This window comes from Ictidomys tridecemlineatus, chromosome 11 (assembly GCF_052094955.1).
Source record: "Ictidomys tridecemlineatus isolate mIctTri1 chromosome 11, mIctTri1.hap1, whole genome shotgun sequence".
Taxonomy (NCBI): domain Eukaryota; kingdom Metazoa; phylum Chordata; class Mammalia; order Rodentia; family Sciuridae; genus Ictidomys; species Ictidomys tridecemlineatus.
Genome location: NC_135487.1, coordinates 18,316,024 through 18,332,097, shown reverse-complemented (window position 1 = coordinate 18,332,097; position 16,074 = coordinate 18,316,024). Strand labels below are relative to the sequence as shown.

General features: G+C 49.2%; 1 protein-coding gene and 1 long non-coding RNA gene across 2 annotated transcripts; one reads left to right on the top strand and one right to left on the bottom strand.

Annotated features, from left to right (window-relative positions):
* Window positions 1–330: 330 nt before the first annotated feature.
* Window positions 331–7,230, bottom strand: LOC144367962 (uncharacterized). Its single transcript, XR_013427625.1, has 3 exons — window positions 6,812–7,230; window positions 5,504–5,591; window positions 331–4,062 (listed from the first exon to the last, which is right to left on the bottom strand). It is a non-coding gene; the product is annotated as an uncharacterized LOC144367962 (long non-coding RNA).
* A 52-nt stretch (window positions 7,231–7,282) lies between these two features.
* On the top strand, window positions 7,283–14,743 carry Tent5b (terminal nucleotidyltransferase 5B). Its single transcript, XM_005317655.5, has 2 exons — window positions 7,283–7,743; window positions 12,870–14,743. Exons 1-2 carry the CDS (start codon window positions 7,474–7,476, stop codon window positions 13,887–13,889), a joined length of 1,290 nt encoding a protein of 429 aa, XP_005317712.1. The 5' UTR covers window positions 7,283–7,473; the 3' UTR covers window positions 13,890–14,743.
* The last annotated feature ends 1,331 nt before the right edge of the window (window positions 14,744–16,074 follow it).

Genomic DNA, 16,074 nt, shown 5'->3' with positions numbered 1-16,074 from the left:
TTAGTGCTCTTCCCCCCACCCTCCCTGCCCCACTTATGCTCAGTCGCCCTGTTCTTTTTTTTTAAATATTTTTTTGTTGGACACAATACCTTTATTTATTTATTTTTACGTGGTGCTGAGGATCGAATCCAGGGCCTTGCATGTGCTAGGCAAGTGCTCTACTGCTGAGCCACAACCCCAGCCTCTAGTCACCCTGTTCTTTTTTTTTTTAATATTTATTTTTTAGTTCTCGGCGGACACAACATCTTTGTTGGTATGTGGTGCTGAGGATCGAACCTGGGCCGCACGCATGCCAGGCGAGCGCGCTACCGCTTGAGCCACATCCCCACCCCAAGTCGCCCTGTTCTTGAGGTCTCTTTTCTCAATCCATGGTTCTCAACTTATTGGGAGGGAGGGAATACCTTGAGCAGAGTACAATGGGAAAAGAAATCACTACACCTGGGCTGGGGATGTGGCTCAGCGGTAGCGCGCTCGCCTGGCATGCGTGCGGCCCGGGTTCCATGCTCAGCACCACCTACCAACAAAGATGTTGTGTCCGCCGAGAACTAAAAAATAAATATTAAAAAAAAAAATTCTCTCTCTCTCTCTTAAAAAAAAATAAATCACTACACCTTTCTGTTCTAAATTCATTTTTATCCCTTTCTGCTCAAAAAACAAACAACAAAAACAAACAAACAAAAAACCTGTATGGAATGAGCACTACCGTGCTCTGTGGGAAAAAAGAAAAACCTTCTCTCTTCACTCTGCCAGAGGCTGGAGGGTTCTAGGCCCCTGTGTAATAGTGCATAGAATTCTAGCTGTTTTCCTCCTTTCTCTGTATATTATTACACCGAGTTTCCTTGTGAATATGGACAGTTAGCAATTACCAGCATGTATCCGATTTAAATCTTGTTTTAAAAAAAAAAAAACTTTAAAAAACGAGGTTATAGGTTGGGGCTGTAGCTCAGTGGCAGAGTGCTTGCCTAGCATGTGTGAGGCACTGGGTTCGATCCTTAGCACTACATAAAAAAATAAAATAAAGGCTCACTATCTATTTACAACTATAATTTTTTTTTTTAACTTTATAGAAAGTTAGCAAAGGGTGGGTTTGAGATGTTTGGGTGGGTTAAGTGGGCATTTTGACAACATGGCTTCTCCTTTGGCATGTTTAATTGTGATGCTTAAAGGACATCCTTGCAGTTTAAGATGACACTTTTAAAATAAATTTTAAATTCTCTCCTAATGATGACTTGAGCTCTGCCACTAGATGGGAGAATCAGCAGAATCTGTAGGATCTTATTTGGAATTGACATTCTCTATTGTAATTTTGTTTGTTTATTTTTAATGTTCTTTTTTGTTTTCACTGGAAAGGAAAGCGATGTTCAGTTTTAAATGTTGAAAGTGTACAAGTTGCTTTGTTACAATAAAACTAAACGAGTACACACACACACACACACACACACACACAAAAAGACTGGCCTAGGCAATATAGCAAGACTCTATCTCAAAAAATAAACAACAACAACAACAACAAAAACTTGGGGGGAGGCTGGATGTATAGCTCATTCATAAAGTGCTTGTTTTGTACATCCAAGACCTTGGGTTCAATACTCAACACCATTAAAAAAAAAGACAAGCCAGATAACCACAAGTGCTGGTGAGGATGCAGGGGAATTCGAGTCCTCATGGACTCTTGATGAGAATAAACAGTAGAGCTGTTGTGGAAAACGCTCTCTGTCAATTCCTCAAATGGAAAACAAAAAATTACCTTATGACCAGCAATTCTAGCCCTGAACATATACCCAAGATAAATAAAAACCATATACAAATACAAAAACTTACACTTGAGTGTCAGCGGCACATTCTTCAAAAATAACCCAAAAGTGAAAACAATCCAAATATCCACCAACCAATGAATGGATAAATAAAATGTGGTATCTCATATAGTCATAGAATATAATTGACAAAAAAGGGAAAAAATGGGTCTTTGGGTCTAGCTCTCAGCCCTGGGTTCAATCCCTACCACCAGGGATAATTAAAAAAAAAAAAGAAAGAAAGAAAGAAAGAAATGCTGACATATCCCACAACATAAAAGAACCTTGAAAACGTTAAAGCTAAATAAAAGAAATTAGTCATAAAAGGCTACATATTGTATGACTCCACCTATATGAAATGTCCTGTATATGAAATCCACAGGTAATTAGCAGTGGCCTGGGGCTGGGAGCTGAGGACATTGGGGAAATGGGGAGTTGCTGAGGGCCATTACCAAGTAGGAATGATGCATCGAAATTTCCTTGCCAAGCGTACCCCATGCTGCTTAGAGGACATTCGATGGGACATTGCATGCATGCTTTAATAAGGTGACCTTGCTCAACGACCAAGGCAGATCCGGGTTTAGAGCTGATCAGGTTTGAGGAAGTAACCGGCTCCTTGAGTTTTAGGCATTGCCAGTTTAAGATAATGGGTTTTAGGGAAGTTGGAAGTTGAAGATTATTGCTGGGATTAGGGTGTTCCTGCTGCTTGTTCCTGTTGAGTTCTCGTGAGATTAAAATGAGATTTGGAGATAGCCTCGTGGAGTAGGTGAATTGTGCGGGAGACGGCAGAACGCGTTTGCCCCTGGACCTGTGTGGAGGCGGTGTGAGAGCGGGAATAAAGAATTGCTATTTGAACCTACAAAGGTGTGTGGTGGCTCGTGATTCTGGTGCCAAGCCGAGACATTGGCCTTTGGCAGGGAGTGACTGCTAAAGGGTACAACATTTCTTCTTGGTGTGATGGAAATGTTCTAAAACCGATTGTGGTGCTGGTTGTACAACTTTACGAGTACACTAAAAACCCCTGAGTTATACACTTTATATGGTGGGTTATATGTCATGTGAATTATAGCTCAAAAAAGTTGTAACCAACAGAAATTTGATGATTCGACTTAGCAACGTGACCTTGGCAAAAGCAGTGTTGGTGGAGTGTTGAAGTGTGTTCAAGAGGGAACAGGGGGACCTTGGAAGCAGCAGCCTGTGTAGACATTTTTGGAGTGTTGCTGTCAGAGGGGAGGAGGGGCTGACAAGAAACACTTTGCTTTCTTCTTGTGTGTTTTGTTTTTTGATTTGAGATGCCAGAAGTTCTGTTTCAATGCTGATTGAAATGATCCAGTCAGCAAGTGAGAAAAAGTGGCTAGAATTGAAGCCCTTGAGCAGGTGAGAAAGATGGGGCCTGCGGTGGGCTCAGGGAGAAGGGAGCAGGCTCGCCCCATGTGGAGGAGGGAGGCTGAACAGGAAGCATGGAGGAGCCAGGCAGATGGGTAAAACGGTGTGGAAAGGCCTGGAAATGCTCTTCAGGTTGCTTCTGCTTTCTCAGTGGAGTAGGAAGCAAGGTCATTAGCTGAGAGGAGGATGCAAGCAGAACTTCCAGGGACTGAGGAGAGAGAAGGTACGACCCTGTAGTGTAGGACAGTGGGAGAGTGAAAAGACTGGGTCATCGGGTCATCGAGTAGGCTTTCCAGACAGCGCCAGGAGTGTCCTGGAGTGGTGGGCCTGATGGTAAAATGAGGTCAGTCAGAGGGCCTTGGCCTCCAGCTTCGTCAGCTGTGTGGGCTTAACCAGGGTGTGGTTTTGCCAGGTGGATGCAATTTAATGAGAGGGGAGCAAGGGGTTCCGGGTGTATGCAGGGAGGTAATTATAGCAATGGTCCATGGACTCCAAGTTAGTTCAAGGGGAAAGTCAGGTCATGAGAGAGATGAGGAATAGAGACCAAAGTGGGAGGATCAGTAGATTAAAGGTCCTGGTGGGTCAAGGAGTTATTGGAGTTGGGTGTTACAAGAAGTGAGCAGAAAAGACAGGAGGTGATGTTGATATTGAAATTATGCAGGGTGGGGTACAATTATCAGTAATGACAAGGTCCATTACTTTGGCCATGTGGACATGAGGTAAGGTGATCTCCATGGGGGAGAACCATCTGTGTGTACATTCTCATAGGCAAGGTTCTGGGTAGGGCTTAGGCCTGGGATTCAGACAAACCTGGTCTGAAGTCTCTTTCCACTATGGGGCCCTTCACAGATTACTGTTTCTCTGAGCTTCAGAATTTCCTCTCCTGAAAAGTAAGAGATTGCTTCTGTGTCATAGAATATTGTTCTGAAAAACATTTTTTTCTTGTGAACTCAGGGTACTATACCAATGAGCTATACCCCCAGTTACCCTCAAGCCCCTTTTTTCCTTTTCCTTTTTATTTTGAGACCAAATTGCCCAGACTGGCCTCAAACCTGTGATCTTTGTGCCTCAGCCTCCTAAGTAGCTGGAATTACAGGCAAGGGCTACACATCACCTGGCAAATGTTCTGAAAATCCAGTAAGACTGTGGAAAGCTCTGGTTTAGTTCCAAGTACAGTTCCCAGAATGCTCTTGTGTCTGGGGTCTTAAAGCCAAGGAGGAGCTATTGTAGGGACCAAGACTCTTTCCAGGACCCATTCTCCCTTCCCACTACCTCAAATCATCGAAGGAGTGAATGGAAGAACCTGATTCCCATTTCACTCCCATTTTACAGAACAGGAAACTGATGTCCAGACAGGGAAATCACTTACCTAATTCATTAAGAATCAATTATCATAGAAAATAAGTTCCTTTTCAATATCAATTAGGGTCTTAATTAAGATGGGAGTTTGGGGGGATGTGGGAGAAAGGCTCCTCTATAACATTGGGAGGCCAATTGAATTCAAGAGGATATTTCTCAGCCAATGTTCCCCTCCATTCACGGGAACAATTAAAAGCTGGTCTCGGTGAAAATGGAAGATCTTACTGGATATACACCCATGCTCTCTCTCAGTCTTCTACATCCCCAAGTGACTCCACCCCATTGGACAAGCATGGAAACCATCAGCTTTGGGGATGGACAAGTCAACAGAAGGGTGATTCACCACGCACGCTAATTGCTCTTCCTAGCCCAGACAGAAGGGAGGAGAGAGAAAAAGAGACCTCAGAGTTTCCTTAGAAAACTTGATTCAAGTACATAGGGTGGACACAGCTTTAACTGGCCACCAGGAGGTCCTGTCCCCAGCACTAGCTAGGGTTTCCAGCCCTAGCTAGTCCTCCTACAGTAAATTCCTCCTGCTTTCTGTACCCCAGTCCCCCATCCAGAAATTGAGAAGAGAGTGAACAAACTTGTTGTGAAAGGCCCGCCCAGCTGGGGCCTCCAGAGTCTAGGAATGGGAAGCCTTGTGCCTTTTCTGGGGCCCTGGCTGTCTGGGGAAAGGCACAGGGGGATGGGGCAGAAGTGGATCTGACAGACCCAATGGAAACACCACCTTGTTACAGAGGTCTTCCATGATCACAGCATCTAACAATGTACATTGATTTCCCTAGTTCTTTCTGTCCTTCCCTCACATACAGCATTATTCTCTCTCCCATGACTCTGTTTTATTTTCTTCTTATCACTATCTGAAATGCCTTAATTTTTTTTTTCTTCACTAGTGTCTCTCTACATTATAAAGTTCTAGAAAGGATCTAGGGATAGAGTTCAGTGGCAGAACATTTGCCTACCTTGTATGTTCAAGGCTCTTGGTTCCATCCCAGTGATTGTTTGACCTTGGGCTTATCACTTGATTTCTCTAAGCCTCAGTTCCTTCATCTGTAAATTGGGAATAATGATACCACATCCTGAGGTATACTTTTAAGAATTAGAAGTCATTATGTAAAATGATCTGGACATAGTAGTTATTCAGTAAATATTAGGTTCCCTTTTTCCCTTCCAGTGCTGTGGCTGAATCTCAAGCTCTCTCATCAGTAGCCTCAGGAAGACTTAGGGTTAGAGTTTGGAGACTGGACTCAACCTAAGGAGATTTCTTATCTGTTGCTTATCTTTCAACAGAAGGTAAAACAGGCTGGGCCTGGTGGCATGTAAACCCAGCTACTAGGAAAGCTGAGGCAGAAGTATCAAAAACTTGAGGCTAGTCTGGGGAATTTAGTGAGAACCTGTCTCAAAATTTTAAAAAGGAGGGGGTGTGTGTTGGAGATGAATCTCAGTGGTAGAGTGCCCCTGGTTTCAATTCCTCAGTGTTAAAAAAAGAAAAGAAAGTAAAACAGAATAGCAAGCAAGGACTTGGACTTGCCCAAGGTCACATGGCCAACAGTGGTACAAGCTATAAGTCACCTCTCTGAGGGCCAGGATGCCCTCAGGCCTCCAAGTTGAAGATAGACAGGGGTAGCATCTTGCTTGAACTAAACTCCAGAATGGCTGCTCTGATCTGAGAGTTAGGCTCCTGAATTCTAGTCCCTGGTGCATCAAGTCAGGCTGGTAACCTCTGGGTGTAGTTTACTCTTCTAGGTCTTGGTTTCTCCTTCTGTAAATTGGTCATATTACTCTTTCACAACTTGCTTTACAGGAGAATGGGAGAATATTAGGAAAAAGATATTTAACTTGATATATTACTAGGACAATTATATTTAAGAAAAAATATTGTAGTGATGAATCAGGTGGCCTCAATTTCTGAATTTTTGCCACAGTACATATATTTAAAATCAGGAAAAATGATTAATTCAAAAGTAACCATTACAATAAGTCTCACCTTCTAGGCTTTATAAAGCGGAGAGAAAAACATGTAAACATGGTATCCATCCTCTAGCCCTAAAAATGTCCTAGGTCAGCACAGGCGCAGTGGAAAGAGAATGCTCTACAGATTCTATACCCGTGGACCACGGTGACACTCATTTGCTGTGGGAGGTTGGAGGAACCACTCCCACTTCAATTTCACCGAACCTAAACTGGTACTTGAACGCTGTTCATGCTGTGATTTGCAAGGACCAATCAGGAGAGGGAGCATCTACCCGTTATCCACAAGAGTGCTTTACCTTGCTTCTCCTCTGGAATACAGCTGGCGAGTAGGAGGAACACTGAGCAAGCGGCACGATTTCTTCGGGCTTCTGAAAAATAGCGGATGAGCAGGACCAGGCCAGGCGAATCCTCAATTTCTTCCAGCGCAAGAAGAAAAACAAACAAACATACCTCAGTGGTCTTGACTCTGCTACAAACTAGTAATCACTCCCCTGCCTTCTGCCCTCGAAGGGCACGGTCCCTTTAAAAGCAGGCCCGCGGGGTCCAATCACGTTTAACCGAAGTTCTTTGAGGACCAAAGGAGGGAATTCAGCCTGAGCGGGAGGGCGGGGCAGCGGCGTGCCTTCCAACCAATCAAAATCTCCTCAGGGAATAGTGACTCGCCTGCTAAGTTCTGTTGACCAATGGCAGGGAGGCCTAGAGGCGGGGCGTTCCCACTGTGTGACAGATGCCCGGACCAATGAGCACGTCGCCCGCGGCCTATAAGAGTCCGCTGAGCCCGGCACCGCAGGCTCTAGGGTCGGTTAGCCGTCGCCGGCGGAGGTGTGCCCTGGGTTTGCCTCGCTGTTGCCCCGTCCCTGCATCCCCGCCCCAGCCTTGGCCCCAGCCCAGCGCTCTCCTTGCCCTCCTCCCCTTAACCACCCCCCGGTTTCTGCGGTCGGGGCTCGGGGCCGGGCGAATGATGCCGTCGGAGAGCGGAGCTGAGCGCCTGGAGGGGGCGGCTGCGCAGGTGGGGACGGCCGCGGCCTCGACAGTGGCCACGGCTGCCCCGGCTACCCCGGCAGGCGGCGGCCCCGACCCGGAGGCCTCATCAAACTTCCCTAGGCACCTGAGCAGGCTGGCTTGGCCACAGGTGAAGCGGCTGGACGCGCTCCTGAGCGAGCCGATTCCCATTCACGGGCGCGGCAACTTCCCCACGCTGAGCGTGCAGCCCCGGCAGATCGTGCAGGTGAGAGGGCGCTGGGCGGGGTCAAGGGGGGGTCTATCCCTAGGCTGGAAAGCACCAGGGTCGGTTCGATTTATTGGGACAGTCGAGAAACCGAGGAACGGGGACAGGTGCTGTAACAATTGGATATGTCTTCTCTGTACCTAATAAACCTTCCCCACTTGGATTTCCCGTTCTCCCTCCTTTGACGGGGAGGAGCCCTAATTCTCCCGGGACTACTCACCCAGGCCTAGGCTAGGAGAGGGGATGGAGGGACTCTCCGGCCCTCAGGCACTCTTCCCCCGGTAATATGCATGCTTGGGTCCAAAATAGCTTTTCCTCCTCCACCCAGCATCTCTGGGCCTCCTCCCCCTTCACTCTCTCAAGGTTTTAGGGCTCTGTCTTTGCACTCCCACAGCCCTTGGCTTAAGAACCCCTGGCTAAGTGGAAAAGCCCAGAAATCCTCTTCAGTGACTTCCTCGATGTCACTGGGGTTGCGAGCGAGAGGAGATTAATTAAGTACGAGGCCAGACCTGAGACTCCACCCCCGAGGGCAATATGAAGTGTCTAGTTTTAGATATTCCTTTTCTCCCCAAGATTGGAAAAGATGGCCATCCCAAGTCTACCCCCATCTCTCCCCTGAAGGACAGATGAGAGAGAGAATTGTGGCATCCTCTCTCTCCTTCGAACCTCTTCCCTTTTTCTGATTTTCAACTCCGGAACTGCTCTTTCATCTGTATAGCCCAGGCATGGTTATGTTCTGAGCCATAAGAGGATGGTAATTGTTGTACTCATGTTATAGCTGAGGAAACTGAGACCCCAAGAGGGGCACTGAGCTATCTAAGGTTACCTAATGAGTGAAAATCAAACCCAGGTAATCCTGGACCTTCCCAGGAGAAGGTTGCTGCAGGTTCAAGGTTTTCCCACTTCTCTGGCTCTCAAGCTGAAGGTCTACGTCTATCAGGAGGCCCCTGATGTGGGTGGGGGGATCCAATGCTGAGTGTCCTGGTAGCTTTTCAAACAGGCTAGAAAAAGCAGGCCATTCTCCTGCCTCCTCCACCTTACCTCCTGCAGAGGGGGAAGGGCCTGCTGGGGGATTACTTTACCCTCCCTCCCAAGGAACCAGGAACGGAGCAGTAGGGGGCCGGGCAGATTTTCCTAGGCTGACTCACAGGCAGCCCCATCGGAGCAGAGGCATTCCTCAAGGCTCCCTGTCATCTGGGTGATTGGGAAACCAGCCAAGGCTTTTCTCCCTGGGATGCAGGGTCAATCCTGCCCTCCCCCAACCCCTGAGCATCACTGTGACAGTTCCCCTGTACAGGGACAAATATGATTCAAACTGTGTCCGCTCTGTTCCCATGCCTTGTGCAGGACACTAGGGGCACAAATGTGACTAGTTCTCAGCCTCTCTGCCTTCAGGTGCTTCTGGCCAGGTCAGGGAGATTGCAGTCAGCAGGACCTAACTTCACTATGTGGTAGTGGTACAGTGTCGTTCTCCCCCCCCCCCCCCACACACCCCAGCAGCAGAGATATTACAGACCAGGAAGCTGTTGATGTGGGGTGGAGACTTCAGAGCTGGACTGCGACTGAGGTTGGACATCTGGGTTCAGGGCCTGAACTTTTGTCAGTTGCCTTTGCTGGGCTCAGTGCCCCTGTCTGTCAAATGGGGATGGATTAGACTGCTTGCCAACACCTTTTCTGGTTCCAAACTCCAAAGGGAACAGGTGTCTTCACCTGGCCTGTTCAGCCACCTTCACAGGGAAGAAAGTCTGTCTCCTGGCAAGAATCTGCAGTTGGCTGCTTCAGAAGCTGTCAGGGATGTAAGCAAGGGGTGGGGACATGGGGAAGGGAGGGAGGTGCTGGTCAAAACTTCTCATCAGTGCTGAGTTCTCTTGTGGCTCAAGAACTGGAACTGTTCTCCTTCTGCACCCCACAGGCTTTGCTCTTGAAACAATCTGAGCAGTAGAGATGTGATCCTTACTTGTATCTGAGCTGAAGGGAACTCCCTCTTATAAAGAGCCCCCGCCCCCACCTATATCTCTGGGAGAATTGGTTCTAGTTAAGCTCAGCCACTTACTAGCTTTGTGACCTTGGACAAGTCCTTTGCCTTCTCTAGGTACAGAGAATTAAACCAGACAGTCTGAGCTCCCCAGCTGCAGCCATAGGGCAATTTTGCAATTTTGTAAGCCTGCTGGCTGACAGTGCCTATCAGTCTTCCTGCAGGTCTCAGCAGCAGCCCTGAAGCAGAACAGTTCTGGGGAGGGCCTTGGCATAGGAGAAAGGAAGGTATAGTCACTGCCCCCTCTGTGGCTGGAAAGTCTGATTCAGGAGGCTGCAAGCTGCCCTGCAGTCCTTGGGTGTGGCAGTATCTAGAAACTGCCTGCCAAACTGGCTGTAGTCACACCTGGGAAAGAGACAACAGCTGCTGGCTGGCTGACACAGCTGGCCCCATGGCCCTGACGCAGGGGATTTAATGAGGGTACTACTACCTACTCACCAGGACAGATGCCATGCCCTTGGGTGGGCACCAGCCTGGGAACAGGAGCTGGCACTGAGTAAGGCCCAGTCAGCTCTAATGGGACTCTGGGAGGGGGCTGGTCTGATCTGCAGGTCTGACAGGGTCCTTTGACTGAGGTCTTTGGCCCCCTTCTCTTATTGGCTTACCTGGGCACAGCTTCCAGGTAGGTATGAGTTAGAAATCCCACAGGCTGGTTGCAAGGACTAGCCCTCTCTGGCTAAGAGTCCCCCAACCCCACCTTCCTGTTCCTCAACTACTCTGGCTCTGGGCTTCAGTGATTTCAGGGTTACTCTCACTTTGAAACTTGGGAAGGGAAGGAAGATTAATTAGTCTGTGTTCCTTCTGAATCCTAGGACTGGAGGAAGAGGATAGGCTGGGCTGAGGTTGTAGCTCAGTAGCAGAATAAATGCTTAGCATGAAGAATTCTAGCACCAAAAGTTTTTTTTTTTTTTAAAGAGGATGAGGGTGCTCAGTGGTGCACACTTGTAATCAGAGTCTGAGGTAGGAGGATCATGAGTTCAAAGCCAGCTTCAGCAAAAAGCAAGGTGCTAAGCAACTCAGTAAGTCCCTGTCTCTAAATAAAATACAAAATAGGGCTGGGGATGTGGCTCATTGGTTGAGTACTCCTGAGTTCAATCCCAGGTGTCCCCCGCCCCCCGAAATAAAGGACAGTCTTTGGAGCTAGTCATACCTGGGCTTGAAGGCACCTCCATGTGATGGAGAGCAGGTGACTTTGCTCCTGTCTATAACACAAAGACGATAAAGATCTTTGTGTTATTTGGTTTGGTTTCATCTCCCCTATGTTGGGGATTGAACCCAGGGCCTTGCAAAAACTAAGGATGAGCCACTACTGAGCCACATCCTAGCTCCCCATAGATTTTAGTCAAGTGCAATGCCTGGCCCTCCCTGAGTACCTAACCACTGTACTCCTCTCCTCCACCCTACCCCTGGTCCTGCATGCTTCTGATGGCCAGTTACTTACGCTCCATTGCCATGACAACTCCCGGAAGCTCTTGGAGGGAGCCGCCCGCCTCAGATTGCCCCACCGTGGCTTGCCTCCTCAGCACTTAGGCGCATTCTTTGCAGTAATTCCCTGGGAGGCAGGCGAACAACCACCCAGAGCTGGGCGCTGACTTGGCAGCAAGGCGGGGTTGCAGAGTCACTCAGGGCAGGAATGCTGCCTGGTCACTTTCAGGACAGTGTGTGAAGTACTTTGGGTGCTGAGAACATCTACGGTCTAACCCCAGCTTTTTTTTTTTTTTTAAATATTTATTTTTTTAGGTGTAGATGGACACAACACAATACCTTTATTTTTATGTGGTGCTGAGGATCGAACCCGGATCCTGCCCATGCTAGGCAAACGCTCTACCGCTGAGGCACAATCCCAGCCTTGACCCCAGCTTCTTTTCCCCCACCTGTTGCCTTGAACTGGGGAGATACCCTGAGCTAAAGGACCAGGTTCAAGCAGACTTAGAGGTTTGCTTGTGCTGTTCCTGTACTGTCAACCCTGGGACTCTCAGATGGGTCCTCCATCTCTTCCCACTTGGCGTGAGAGGCTTCTGGAGGCTTTACCCCTCCCTTTTCTCAACAGTGAAAAGGTCTGGCCTTCCAGCCCTGCTATTTCTGAATGGCTTCTCCTTTGAGCCTTAGGTGTTTCACCATCATAGGCCTCAGTTTCCTCATCTGCAAAATGAATATAGTTTTTGCCTCATTGGGTCCTTATAAGGATGAAATGAGTCAAAAGAACATGCATGACTTGGCAATCCAACCAGTCTGGATTCTAGTCTCAGCCTGTCTCCTCTATGACCTTGGACATGTTTCTTACCCTCTCTGTCCACAAGTCCCATCTGTGGATTGAAATAGTAATGCTAAACATAAGATTATCATGAGGCTTAATGTGGTAATGCATGTGAACTGCTAACTATATTCCCAGAACATTTGAGCAGTTAACACAGTGCCTAGAACAATGCTAAGGATTTTATTTGCAGTTTTCGATAGGTAGGTAGTTAAGATGGGGACTTTCCTATTTTTTGTACTGGGGATTGAACCCAGGAGAGCTCTACCACTGAGTTACATCCCCGGTCCTTTACATTTTGATTCAGGGTCTTGCTAAATTTCTGAGACTGACCTTAAACTTACAGTTCTCCTGCCTCGGGCTCCCTAGCAGCTGCAATCACAGGCATGCACCACCACCCAAGGCTCTGTCTAAATTTAATTCCTAGCTTTTCTTTCACCAATTATGTGACTTTAGGTAAAACCTGGTCTCTCTGTGCTTCTATTTCCCCATCTGCAAAGTGGAAATTATAGTACCTACCTCATTGGGTTATTGTGAGAATTAAGCAAATTTATATCTTAACATAGAAAGTGCTTCGATCAGGTCCTGGTGCTTGGTAAATTCTGTGCTTGTGTTTGCTCTTACTTGCTCTTCTGAGTCATACCTTCAAACGGATCATTCTCCAGATTTGGCAAATCAAGGCTTTCAGAAAGGTCTATGACTTTCCAAAGGCACAGCAGCTGGTACATGGTCAACAGTAGACGATGATACTGTAACAATTACCTCGATGTCCTGCATGCAGACGTTGGGAGGCCAGGCTCCTGACACTGCTCTTATTGCCCTTCCCTCCATCTGCAGGTGGTCCGAAGCAGCCTGGAGGAGCAAGGACTCCGCGTGCACAGTGTGCGACTGCATGGCTCAGCCGCTAGCCACGTGCTGCACCCTGAAAGTGGCCTGGGCTATAAGGACCTGGACCTGGTATTCAGGGTGGACCTGCATAGTGAGGCATCCTTCCAGCTGACCAAGGCAGTGGTGCTGGCCTGCCTGTTGGACTTCCTGCCAGCCGGCGTGAGCCGGGCCAAGATTACACCACTCACACTCAAGGAAGCATACGTGCAGAAGCTGGTGAAGGTGTGCACAGACACAGACCGCTGGAGCCTCATTTCGCTGTCCAACAAGAGTGGCAAGAATGTGGAGCTCAAGTTCGTGGACTCTGTGAGGCGACAGTTCGAGTTCAGCGTCGACTCCTTCCAGATAATCCTAGACTCCCTCCTGCTCTTTGGCCAGTGCTCATCCACCCCCATGTCTGAGGCCTTCCATCCAACTGTGACAGGTGAAAGTCTGTATGGGGACTTTGCAGAGGCCCTGGAGCACCTGCGGCACCGTGTCATCGCCACACGCAGCCCTGAGGAGATCCGTGGCGGTGGCCTCCTCAAGTACTGTCACCTCCTGGTGCGGGGTTTCCGGCCACAGCCCAGCACTGATGTGTGTGCCCTACAACGGTACATGTGCTCCCGCTTCTTCATCGACTTTCCCGACCTGGTGGAGCAGCAGCGCATGCTGGAGCGCTACCTAGAAGCTCACTTCGGCGGGGCCGATGCAGCCCGCCGCTATGCCTGCTTGGTGACACTGCACCAGGTGGTCAACGAAAGCACCGTGTGCCTCATGAACCATGAGCGCCGTCAGACACTAGACCTCATTGCCACGCTGGCACTCCAGGCACTGGCTGAGCAGGGCCCAGCTGCCGCTGCTGCTCTGGCCTGGCACCCCCCAGGCCATGATGGGATTATGCCAGCCACTGTCAACTACTACGTGACCCCTGTGCAGCCCCTACTGGCTCGGGCCCACTCCTATCCCACCTGGCTGCCTTGTAACTGACTATGACCCTGGCCAGAAGGGACTGGGCCTCATGGGCTGGGGTGGGGTCACCAGGACTATGTGGAGGAAATGGCAAGAGACAAGCAGGCTGTGCCAGCCAGCCCAGCACTCCTGCAGGGTTGGGCCTTCGATGGAACACAGCAGACTTCACTGAAGGAGGCCTCTGTGGGCTTCAGGCCAAGCCAGATTCTTGGCAGGAGGACCCTTTGGTTATTGCACCACATTTTTGGATCAGCATTATTGCGGGGCTACTTGTTTTGAGGGTCCATTGCCTTTAGGAGACAAAGCAAGTTTAGGAGGTAGCCTCAGTGTTGAGCACCCTGGGTTTATTTCCATGGCCTAGAAAGAATCTTTTGACTAGGGTCAGCCAGCCCAGAGACTGGTATGTGATGAGGGTGACTCACTTTGGGTCAGGCTGAACCACTGAGTCTGGTGGCCCAACCTGGCTAATCACTTGGGGGAGGGAAACTGAGGCATAAGGCAAATACCTGGGTTTGGGGAGGGAGGGTTTGACCCAATCTCCTGAAACCCATACCCCAAGCTGTGAAGCCTTCCTCTTGAGGGGCGGGGAGTATGCAGTGGGCCAGAGGTGTGCAGCTAGGAGATGTAGTCCGACCCTCCCAGTGTGTCCTTCTTTCCCTTGTATGGTGAGAAGCCCTGCTTGCCTGGGAGCTTGTCCTTTGGAAGGTGCTGGGCCAAAAGTTTCACAGGCAATTTGAGTTGTCCCACCCCACTGGCTTGGCTAGAGGACTCTGACACGCGGGGGAGCCCTACCCTCACCTCCTTTTCCACTCCTCTGGGTTCATTGCTATTTTGCACTGTTACCACCTACCAATAAAAATTGTCTACACTGAGCCTTGGGAGAAGGATCCTCCCAGTCTGAGTCTGGCTTCTATCTTGGGAGGGGAGGTGGGGTCTGAGGTCTGGACATAGCTGCAGGGTGGCCCCGCCTTCCCTCTGCACCAGCCCCAGCCTAACAGCTTGTGTCTTTCAGTGTCCTGCACCTGCAGCTTGTTGAGTCTAGGATTCTCTCATTAAAGATGAAATGTTTCAATTGCCCCAGGTTTCCTACCTAGGGTCCTAGGAGCCCCAGATCTTGCCTCATACTGCAATGCCCAGGGCTGCTTAATTCCCGCTCTGCCCAGAGCAGGTGGGGAACTCACTGGATGAATCTGGAGTGAAGGACCCTCCAGTCATGGCAGCTGAGACTGGGAGACTTCTTGGGTCCCCTAGAGTCCAGGTAGGGTCCCCCATCTAGGAGAGTCTCCCTCAATCCTCCTCCTTCCTTTCCACCTACAAGTGCTCTGAATAGCAGGTCCCCTGGGAGGGACAGGGTCTTTGCTTTCTGAACCCAGCTGGGGCCAAGCCAGGTTCTCTGGGGGAGCTATTCCCTCAGGGCATCAGCCACTCAGCCCTGGACGCTGCCCACTGTTTACCTGGTCTCTTTGATCCAGGGATTGCAAAGCCCTTAATATTTAGCCTCATTAGGGGCCTCTGAAGTGGTGACTTTGATGGTTCCAGCCAGGGTGGGGAAAACAAGGCCCCAAAGGAGACCTCAGGTCATCAAGGTGAGTCCAGCCACCTCACCTATTCTGTGGGTTCCTGCTGGGCTCTAAGGGGCTGGCAGGGCACTCACAAGGCTGATGACAGCAAAAGCCTCCCAGCAAGCCCAGCCAAGCCCACCCAACTTGGGTCCTGGGAGGAACAAACTTCGTCCCACCTCCCAATTTGACCATTTGAGCCCGGGCATGAGAGGGACTCAGTGTAAGCAGCAGGTTCAGGTTGTAGGAGTGGAGCTCACCTGGAGGTGCTTGTTTTAGGAGGTGAGAAAATCAGAAACCCACGCAGCACACACGTGTACACACTGCATCTAGCCTGTGGGTTCAGGTTACTGTTCTGGTGTTGGGACTACATCAGACAAGACAGACACCTCTGCCTTTGTGAAAATACATTCTAATGAGGTAGACAAAATAAATCCTGTGGTCTTAGGTCAGGGATGCATAAAGATATATATAGCTAAGCAAGGGATTAGAAGAGCTAGGGTTTGCAAATTTTAAGACATCAAGGTGCACCTCATTTAAAAAACGACATGGGTTGAAACAAAGACATAGGCAGTGGGAAGCAAGCCACAGGACTGCCTGAGGAAGAGTGTTCCAGGCCGAGGGGACTTGTGGATGCACATGTT

Bases quoted from the DNA above. Each gene is read 5' to 3' on its own strand.
- Tent5b (XM_005317655.5), top strand. From the start codon at position 7,474: ATGATGCCGTCGGAGAGCGGAGCTGAGCGCCTGGAGGGGGCGGCTGCG. The intron at 7,744-12,869 runs GTGAGAGGGCGC...CTCCATCTGCAG, and splicing joins AGCCCCGGCAGATCGTGCAG to GTGGTCCGAAGCAGCCTGGA.